Genomic DNA, 10,605 nt, shown 5'->3' with positions numbered 1-10,605 from the left:
GTGCGAGGGGCGGGGTACACCCTGGACAAGTCCATCACAGGGCTAAATTAAAAATGTTTAATGTAAATGTTTCAAATAAATGTAAAAATAAATTTGAAAAAGTCCAAATGCAAATAAAACCTTTTTAAACTTTTGCAACCAGAAGCTGCTCTTCATATTAGTGACAAACAATAACAGTAACAACAGCTTTTTGAGAAGTTTAAAATTTCTTTAAAATACATTCAAAATGTTTAAAAATAAACTAAAAAATTAATTTAAAGTGCAAATTTAAATTTAGTTGTATACACAACTTTATTTTATAATGTTTTGAACATTTAAAACATTGCCTGGTAAAAACAGAAGCTGCTCTTCATATTAGTGACAAACTTTGGTGTTTTTTGATGAGTTACTTTCATTTTTGCTTCTACTTAAATTTAAAATAAGTTTCCATTCTCAGCAGGTTTCTAAGGTTCATCTTCTACATCTTAAAAAGTTGTTAAACATCTGAGTGGTGCACTACTGCTACTAGTGGTGAGAAAGTGTATTGCACCTTATTCTAAATCAATGTGGTCCCACGGCCCTCTGCGGCCCAAAGTTAAAAACTGTTGTTCTTTTGAGGCCCTCAAGGTGGCGCTCTCTGTTTTAGACTTTGCAAACTTTCACTTTTTTGAGATTTTAAACGGACTAGCCCCTCCACCATGAAGCTGTTTAATTCAGAAGTATAATGTCAGAATAAACACCAGAACTCAGACTAGAGAGGTTCCAGACAGAGAACAGAACTCGTCTGAGAGGTGAGGTCATTCAGAGGGACTCGTTCATGGAACAAATTCCCACGACGTGTCAGCGACAAACATTAAAACGATGATGGTGTGTGTGGTTTGTAGCAGGGATTTCTTCCACCGCAGAGCTACGCTGCAGCCGGGGGTGGAATGGGTCACTCCGCTGCTCTCATCTGATCTGCCTCCTCTGGCTGCTGACCAACCCAGTATGGAGAACTGGACTGTCCTGAGCCCAGAGGAGGTGCACGAGCACATGCACTGTCATGAACACGCACAAAGAGGCGTAAAAAAGACAAAGAGAACACCACAAAAACAACACAATGACTGTTAAAGTGCCTCTGACACATCCTTTAAATACAAAAAGTAAAAAATCTTTATATTTAAGTAACTATATGTTACACATGATTTTACCCATGGCATATTTTCTTTTGAATCTGGCTCAGTTCCTGAAACAGGAAGTGACATTAAAGGGGAACGTTTTGTAAAAATAAAAAAATAAAAAAATAACTCCATAGTCTTTACTTATTGAAACAATAATATTTGAACTCTGACAGTGACTCAAAATAATCAAAAAAAAAGGAGAGCTTCTTCTCTGCAGTCTTGTTTTGTTTGCTGTTGTAGCATCGCTCTGCATGCAGACATTCTCCTCTGACATCACTTCCTGTTACTTCACAAGCAAATGTCTCAACAACTGTTCATCTCAGCGGCGTGGAATTTCTTTTGTAACATGTTATTAATGTTCTCTTTCCAAAAACAAATTCATATTTATTCCAAAATGTGACAGAAGAGTCAGCGTTCAAATAATATGATTCAATAAACAAAGACCAGAGAGTTTTCTTTGTTAAAGAGTGATGTCACTTCCTGTTTCACTTTGGCCGAGACAAGCTCAAAAGAAAATATGCAGTTATGGGACAAAATGGGTTAAACTGTGTGTTTTATTCGAACTTTCTTAAATATAAAGATGTTTTCTTTGACTTTTTGTATTTGAAGAATATGCACGTCACAGACACTTTAATGCTGTTTGAGTGATCGAATGCATGCAAACAGTGAGAACATAAAAATAACCTTCTGATACGTTTGTTTTTATTAAAAAGCATTAAAAATGTTTGACACATGCAAACAGTGTTTTTCATTTGGACTCATCATGGAAACGTGGCAGCAGAGAAAATAAGGGCAAAGTACAAGATCAAGCAAAACCCTGATATTCTTCAAATAAACGCAATAAAACCTCTCAGTTTAGTGCGCTGTTTATTTATCCAACCTTGCCGTTTATTACTAAATCTTTATGAATGCAAAAATAATAGTGTTTGCGTTACAGCCTGGACAATAAGATGATTTTATCATCAGGGACTAAACGATGAAAATATGAAAATATGCGACCTGTTAGGTTGCAAACGAGTCTCTGATAAAAGTATAAATGTCCTTACCTCCTGCACGGATTACAGCAACATAAACAGACATCACAGAACCATCTGGAAATAATCGAGACAGATCTTTAATCCAGGAGATCAGGTTGGCTTTTCATCCTTCTACAAGTAGGAGTAAAAAAATAACTAAGATAAAGCGTTTAACTACAAATAAATATAATTTTAGTTTTTATTATTTGGTGAGCGTTGTCGATCTAACAGACCAAGCTACGTCTTTTGGAAAACAAAAGGCAGGATTTGCTTATTGTTGTGTGAAAACGCGTTTTTTATGGACCGGGCGGCTTCCGTAGCGGTCAGCGTTACTTGACGCAAACTCAAAATCATGGCGGACGAAGTTGAGCAGGTTCGTGTGGTTTGGAGTTATTTTTTAACACGCAGCGTTGATTTAATTGACTTATATTAGTTAGTGTCATTTGTTTTTACATTTGTGACGTATTGAAGGGCTTTATTGTTTGTTTTTATTTATTACAAACGTCATGTTAGCATGTTTGGGCCTGTGAAACCGGCTAGCATGGTTAGCCTAACTAGCATTAAGCGGCTATCGTCAAAAATAATGAACTCGTATTATTATTATTTTTTTAAAGAGGCGCTTCTAAAGTTAACAGGTTAAAGTTGTTTCTAACAGCCCGTCATTTTGACACTTTCTGCTCCCATTTATTGAGTTGTAGCTGCAAAATTTACCAGTTTTTAAACTTAGTATTTCTGCACCAACATGATGCTTTTAGCCAGAAAATCGTGGTGGTCTGCAGGAAAACAAACATGTAAAATATCATAAAAATTATAACACAGGACTGGAACATTAAAAAGTTTTGGATTCACAATAATAATTATAGTTAAAATATATGCACAACAAAAATAAGAGGTGTCTTAAAACAAAGCAGCTTCATACATATTTATACATTATTCTTAAGATAATCAATTACTTTGGTTCTAATTTATACATCTGCTTTTATTTATTTATTTATTTATTTCTGAAAATAGAAACTTGTGTCATAAACAAAGTAAAGTAAATTTTTATTTATATAGCACCTTTCATAGACATAGATTCACAAGGTGCTGTACAATCAGAGGCAAATCAAAAGATACACAATCAGAACAGGATATACAAAAATTTGGAACAAAAAAACTATAAAAGCTGTACAACCTTGAAAGTATCAAGACTGTGCAATCCAAAAAATAAAACAGGTAAATAATATCTGGACAAAAATGTGGAGGGCAGAGTAAAACATTAACATATTAAGATGAAAGATTTTTAAATCAGAAGTTAATTTGGAGGCAGGTCTCTGAACGGGTAGCCTGTTTAGAAAAATACATTTTTGATCAATTGAAATGATTTTGGATGAAAATACTGTCTGTTTGACGTATATTAATTTGATGAATTGTACGGTCAGTAGGTAGGGTTTGTTAGGGCTGCCACGATTAATCGACGACTAATCGATTATTAAAATAATCGATGACTAATTTAATAATTGATTAATCTTTTTTTTTTTTTTTTTACTTTGTTTTTCTCTCCAAACTGCTTTGACACCTTCCACTGCCACGTCTGCCTTTCTGTCCTTGACACACATGCACAGTAGTGGTAACTGGGGTAGGCCGTGGACGTCACAAGACATTATACAGACAGGCTCTGGTATCATGGCTACCTGACAACAGAGCTCAAAGTGTGGGATCATTTGAAGAAAATGAAAGAGAAACCTGTGTAATATCTGCAGAGCAGAACTTACCTTCCACAGCAATTATTTTTAGTTAGCATATAGCTAAAATCTAACCATGGTTATATAATAGCAGCTGCATTCTGACACGATAAGCTCTATGTTTTATATTCAATTAATGAATGATCCGATTAGTCGACTAATCGAATAAATAATCGGTGATTAATCGATTATTAAAATAATCGTTTGTGGCAGCCCTACAGACACTAAAAGGTCAGGCTGCAGAAAAATGCTGAAACTGGTTAAAAGCTTGTTTAAAGACGTGTGTTTTCAGATATTTCTTGAATGAATCAATGCTTTCAAGCGTGCGCAGAACGCATTAAATGTGAACGCACAAAGAAGGTTTGTTGTAACAAAAGTTGTTTTTAAATGTAGAAAAAGATCCCAGGATGAGATGATTCCAAGCAGCTGGTTTTTTAAAGACCAAATGAGAATAAGGTCTGATAAAAAAGAACAGGGTCTTTTATCAAATGTGTTTAACTGTTGCAGACGTCAGAATATTAAATTGTACATCATCTTGTGTTCATTAGCAACCAACTACCAACACGGTTGAGGAGCCGCTGGATCTGATCAGACTCAGTCTGGATGAGAGGATCTACGTGAAGATGAGGAACGACAGAGAGCTCCGCGGCCGCCTGCATGTAAGTTACACCCGCCTGGCACGGCTCGGATCACCTTACGTCTGTCCTCGCTGACACGTCTGTCCGTCTCAGGCGTATGACCAGCACCTGAACATGATCCTGGGCGACGTGGAGGAGACGGTGACGACGGTGGAGATCGACGAGGAGACGTATGAAGAGCTTTATAAGGTAGGTGGATGAGAAAACGGTTGAGTTTTAACACAACGAAGCGAATATTCTGCATCAGCAAACAACACATTCATGATAAAACTGTAATGTTTGACGTTAAAATTTGAAATGAAATTAAAACCATGGGATTTTTTTATTTATTTTTTAAAGGGGAGATAAAACCCCTTCTGTTCTTAGAAAAAGTTAAATAAAATATCAGATCTTACTTTGTGCACCTAACCAAAACGTCAGCATTTAAAAAAACATAATTAAAGTCAGTATTGAAAGAAAACCACTCACAGTAATGGAAACATGTTTACTCTTTAGTCTACCAAGAGGAACATCCCCATGCTGTTTGTCAGAGGAGACGGCGTCGTCCTCGTAGCTCCGCCTCTCAGGGTGGGCTGAACCCCTCTGCCATCATCATCCTGTAATAAACAATGAAACTTCTTTTTTTTTTTTAATTGGCTGCATAAATTAAACATTTGTTTTGAGTGACAGGGCAAAGAAAATGTGAAGTGAGAGCAAGTTTTTGTTGCTGGATGCTTTTTGTAATTTTGTTCAGATCTGTCCACAGTGGATGTTTTATTTATCTTTGTTCAGACAGAACTGAGTAAATCTTTTCAGTTGTTTGTGTCCTGCTGTCTGCTTGTGTAAGATTAGGTTACTGATGTTTCAGGGTGGTTTCCAGCTGTATTTTTAAAGTATTAGCAGACTGAACAAAGCAAAGAGGGATTTTATTTTCTGATTTCTTGAATTGCCCTGTTTTTATTTCCAACAAATCGAACCATTTGATTTTGAAATATGCAAGAAGTTTTTTTTTTTGGCATTTATTTTATTAAATCTTTTTATACTTAAGGTGTTTTGTGAATAGATCGTGCTTAGGTTTGCAAACTTTTGTTTTCATGTGGTTGAATAAAAAAAAGAAATGAAAAACTGGTAAATTGTGTGATACTTTTTAAAAAGAGCTAGTTTCGTTTGTTTAACCATCTATAAACTTGTTTATATTAATCCATAATCATTTTAAGACGCAAAAAGTTAAAGGTAATAAAAACCTGCTCTTGTTTCAAATAATGCAGCAACCAGCTGTGTTTTAATGTCTTAACCACAAGATGGCAGTAAAGTGTTGTACACACTTTATTTACTGTTTTCATATAAACTGAATTTAAAGAGGTCAATCAGCGTCATGATTATATATATTTGTGTGTGTTTGTATGTATGTGTATATATATATGTGTGTGTGTATATATGTATATTTTTTTACATTTTTATCCTGATGAAATATATTTATAAAATTTATTCATTTAAAACAAAACATAAATTGAAAATACAATAAAAATACAAATCATAAATGAAAGGTAGCAGAAGAGAAAACCTTATGATTTCTGCCCCTTCTTTTTTTTCCCAAATTAAATCAAAAATAATCTTCAATTAACAAAAATAAAAGAAAAACAAAGATTCAATTCCTTCTTGAGCAACATTTCATACATTATACCCATTATACCCATACATATTTCTCCAACAAATTAACCTTTATCATATTTGAAGTGGAGAGGAGCACTTTTAATCGTATTAATCGTCACATGCCAAAAAATAATCGATTAAAGTTTTTCTGATGATTAATTGCACACAATACGATTATGCCCAACCCTAATACATACACAATCAAAATGTCAAGGAACGCAAAACTAAACAAAATGGTCATGAATGAAAAGGAGCAGAAGGAAGTATAAACTTGCCTCCACTTGTAAAATAAAATCGATCACCAACTCAAAAGTTCAGTCAGCTTACAGAGAAAATAACACACAAAATTACTACAAATCATTACTTTTAGACAATATTATAACGCTTCATCATAGTAGGCTAATTTTCAAGTTTTTTTTAAATACAAAAAAATATTTTGACTTTTTATCTCACTATCAAGAGCGTTCCACAAACGAACACCCTTAATTGAGATTTTGTGATTAGTTTTTATGGTTTGTTGTGTTTTCTAAATGAATCTGAACACTTAGGAGCCACTGGATGTGGAGCCCTGACCTGTAAGGAGGAAGTTATGTCTACAATCTTAGGAGATTTTTAGTTTGTGCAACAAACAGAAAGGTTAAGTATCAGAACTCTTTGTTTCCACACAGAGAAATAACCATGTTTGGAGCTAAGCTTTATTTCCTCATGCCCAACAAGGATTCAGAAATCTAAAAGTACATTTAAAGCAGCGAAAGGCTCTGACACTGGGAGCAGAACGTGCTTGTTTTCATGTTTCTGCCTTGTTCGCTCTCCTCCCTGTTCCTGAACATGCCATGTTGCATTAGGACAAGTAGATATTTGGGTCATCTGAACACTCTGTGCTGTCCTGCATCTCTCTGCTGCCTACAGAGAAAAATTTATTCTCCTCCGCTCTTCTGAATCAGCTGTCATCTCTTATTCTAGGAGAAACATTGATAAAACTGAACTTTTATGTTTTACAGAGATTACAGTTCAGTTTTAATCTTTATTTTCCACCGGGTTTCGTGTTCAGGTGCTGATTCCTGATGCGGCAGCACCTGGTGGACGAGGCGGTCCACAAACGTGGCCTTTGAAGTGGTCTGAGAATAACTCCTGGATGACTTCATGCTTCACGAGTTTTCACGCTTGTGTCAGAGACTTGTTTGAGCTTTAATAAGTGGAGCTCTGATGGGATGAAGCTGCATTACTCAGCATTCACACTCAGCCGGAGAATGTCTGTGACGGACGTTTAAGTCCGTCTCTGGCACCTAAAACCACTCAGTTTGGTCATTTAGTACGGAAAGAGGTGAACTGATTTCCTTCTTTTGTCACCTGGTTTTATGGAGTGCCAAGTGTAAAATGAAACGTTAAAAAATTCACCAATATATTTGTCATTAATAAGCTCACAGTTCTTACATTTAGCTAATTTTTACTAAATGCTGAATTAAAATGTTAAAAATTCAACCAGCCGGTCGAGGCAGGTGGTCTCCTGTCCTGAGCCTGGTTCTGCTGGAGGTTTCTTCCTGATTAGCAGGGAGTTTTTCCTCTCCACCGTTTGCTCAGGATGGGAACTGTGATGAAGTGATTCAACACAATCTGCTGCTTTCTTCTTTACATTGTTCTTTTTATGTACAGTGTCCTGAGACAACGTATGTTGTGACTTGGCGCTATATAAATAAACTTGAACCTAAACTTGAAAGATATATTTAAATATTAAATCCTAAATCTAAATGTAAAAGATAAACCTTAAATGTTGAAAGGAAAAAAAATTGTATAGGTCCTCTGGACGGGTTCTTCTTTAATGAAACGTTTCGTCTCTCTTCCAAGAGACTTCTTCAGTCTGAGAGTTTCAGGCAAAATTCAGGCTTTTAAGTCCTGCCTCCATGTGACTGATACTCACATCACATGACTATGATTCACCATAGCCATGTGATGTGTGTATGAGTCACCTGTGAACGATAGCCATGTGATGTGAGTATCAGTCACATGGAGGCAGGGCTTAAAAGCCTGAATTTTGCCTGAAACTCTCAGACTGAAGAAGTCTCTTGGAAGAGAGACGAAACGTTTCATTAAAGAAGAACCCGTCCAGAGGACCTATACAATTTTTTTTCCTTTTGATTTTTTACCTGGATTACTGAGATGCATCAGGACTTAAATGTTGAAGTTCACATTTAGGAACGTCGGAATGGAATGCAGCCTTTGCTGTTGGTGCTCAGCTCATGTTATGATGTCATCACCCTGAGACGATAGCAACCGCTAACTCCAGTGCAGCTAACGCTTCCCCACAAGACATCAAACCTGGAGTTCTGGCTGGTGTCTGAGCTGCACTTAAACTGCTGGACCACAGGTGTTGTTTTTTTATGAACACATTCTGAATTTAGATTTTAAAAATTATCTTTAGCAGTGTTAGCGTTAGCAGAAGTTGGCATCAGATAACCAGGGTGATGTCATCAACCTGCGACAAATAACAATGGTCACTGCTAGCCACCGCTAGCCTTATATGAGGCCTTTTCAAGTAGAATTGTGATGCTTATCTTGAGGATTGTGTGACAAACTGAATCTGGGATTTCAGAATTTCTAATTAATTAATAATAATTAATAATTAATTAAACCTTTAAGCACCACCCTTCAACAATTAAATGAGACCCAGGACTGTTAAGAAGCTGCAATATTTCCTCCAAAAACTCCCGGGGTCTCCTTAGTTTCTTACTTTATTGTATTTTCTTTAAATATAATCTAAAATCACACCTCAGACATGAAAAAACCTGTATATTGACATAAATTAGTAACACTTTCTAACAGATTGAACTATCTTTGACTAACCCAAACTGCAGCTCCCATGTCTGAACCCCATGACTTCGAATAGCTGCAGTGAGATTTACTGGACTTAGAGTCTGAAGCACCTGCACCTGTTTGCACTTTAATATTTCGCAGCTCTGATCTCTTTGAACTGTAGTAATAATAATTTGCAAACTAATCGCCTAATCCTGTTCTCCGAAAACAAAGTGAACATTCATCCCGAGTGTCAAATTATTTATTTAAGCACAATACAGGTGTGCCTTGGGTGGGACTATGTTCCTGTGGTTCAGTTTGGCACAAATACAGAGGTGACTGTGATCCTGTTCATGATAAATCACTGCTTTAAGACTGAAGAGGACTCAAACTGACAACAGGTGGGACTGGAAACCAGATTGGACAAAAATACACTTTGTCAAGCTTAATCTGGGGCTTATTTATTAATCAGCTGAAGAGGACAAATTCTAGTGTCTGAATATTCTATAAACATCACTTAAGCCTCTGAAACAGAGGAGCCCAAAGTGGGGTCCGCGGGCCAAATTTGGCCCGCCAAGCCATTTGATTTGGTCCACCAACAGTTGCCAAAGTTACAAGGTTGTAACCTGTTATCCTATGTAGAAAAACAGTATTTCCATTGGTCAAATGACTGTATAAAAGGGCTGTAGTGACGGTAGTTTTCATTCATGGTGCTGACTTTATCTTTGATTTATTAGGATTAAACATGAAACATAAAATTACAAGAAATATTTAGATCAGATATAACCCCACATGTAGATTTGTACACTTTATAATGCCACAAAAACTCATATTTTATCCATTTATGAAATGCCCCATGAGCCTTTGCTACTTGAACGTTTGGCAGACTTTCTCCAAGTGCACAGAATAAAACAAAAGAGGGCAATTGCAAAGCTTAATCTTTAAAAATAAAGGACTTTACTTTAAAAAGTATTTGTATTTCATATATTATATTACTGCATTTGGCCCGCAGCCCCCGATAGATTTTCGTTTTGGCCCTCTCAAGGAAAATGTTTGGGCACCCCTGCTCTAAAATGAGCAGATTTACAGTTTAAAGTCACTTTTTTATGCTTGAATCATAACAAAAAAATGGCACAAGGGACTAGATTAGTTGTATTAACACATGATGAAGGACTGCAGGCAGAAATAAAGCCAGACTCTGAGACACGCAGCACATGAGCGAACACACACACCCTCACTCGAGATGCCTTTCGGACAGGCATGTGCTACACAAAAATAAACTGTAGTGCTACGGTTTGAAGGCTGGGCTGCAGGGCTTACAGGACGCATGTGTCCTTGAATAGGAATAATAAAAATCCACCATCTGACACAGTGATTCTGTTATGTGGAGGACAAAAATATCACCGACCTGCTCTCTGCAGCCGTTTCACAAGAATTACTGCACAGGTGTCAGAAACTATAAAAGGACAGATCATGATGGGGTTTTGAGACTTTCAGGATCCCTACAAGGACAGTTTTCATATATGTGACCCTTTATATCCAAACGAGGATTAAGTCTAAAAAAGTCTAAAAGTGTGATGTGGAGAAATAGGCAGATGTGTTTTGATTAAAACATTTGCAAAAATTGCATTTGGTAAAATATAATGATTAAATAGGTTATCAGTGT

At 36.3% G+C, this 10,605-nt stretch overlaps 1 protein-coding gene and 1 long non-coding RNA gene across 2 annotated transcripts in view; one reads left to right on the top strand and one right to left on the bottom strand.

Annotated features, from left to right (window-relative positions):
* The window catches only part of LOC106528724 (uncharacterized), a 3,353-nt gene extending 1,083 nt beyond the window's left edge, over positions 1-2,270 (bottom strand). Inside the window, exon 1 of the long non-coding RNA XR_001311533.1 lies at positions 2,186-2,270. This is a non-coding gene — a long non-coding RNA (uncharacterized LOC106528724). The remainder of the gene's footprint in view (positions 1-2,185) is intronic.
* A 153-nt stretch (positions 2,271-2,423) lies between these two features.
* lsm3 (LSM3 homolog, U6 small nuclear RNA and mRNA degradation associated) lies at positions 2,424-5,629 on the top strand. The gene is made up of 4 exons (XM_014023959.1): positions 2,424-2,528; positions 4,428-4,538; positions 4,611-4,706; positions 5,013-5,629. Exons 1-4 carry the CDS (start codon positions 2,508-2,510, stop codon positions 5,091-5,093), a joined length of 309 nt encoding a protein of 102 aa, XP_013879413.1. The 5' UTR covers positions 2,424-2,507; the 3' UTR covers positions 5,094-5,629.
* Positions 5,630-10,605: the final 4,976 nt, after the last annotated feature.

Source organism: Austrofundulus limnaeus, unplaced genomic scaffold (genome assembly GCF_001266775.1).
Source record: "Austrofundulus limnaeus strain Quisiro unplaced genomic scaffold, Austrofundulus_limnaeus-1.0 Scaffold399, whole genome shotgun sequence".
NCBI lineage: Eukaryota > Metazoa > Chordata > Actinopteri > Cyprinodontiformes > Rivulidae > Austrofundulus > Austrofundulus limnaeus.
Note: the sequence above shows the minus strand (reverse complement) of the source record. Positions and strands in the feature narration are given on the sequence as shown.

What these genes read in the sequence shown, in the direction of transcription:
- lsm3 (XM_014023959.1), top strand. Translation starts at nt 2,508, where the DNA reads ATGGCGGACGAAGTTGAGCAG. An exon ending in AGCTCCGCGGCCGCCTGCAT is followed by an intron (nt 4,539 to 4,610) that starts GTAAGTTACACC and finishes TGTCCGTCTCAG; the next exon opens with GCGTATGACCAGCACCTGAA. An exon ending in CGTATGAAGAGCTTTATAAG is followed by an intron (nt 4,707 to 5,012) that starts GTAGGTGGATGA and finishes TTTACTCTTTAG; the next exon opens with TCTACCAAGAGGAACATCCC.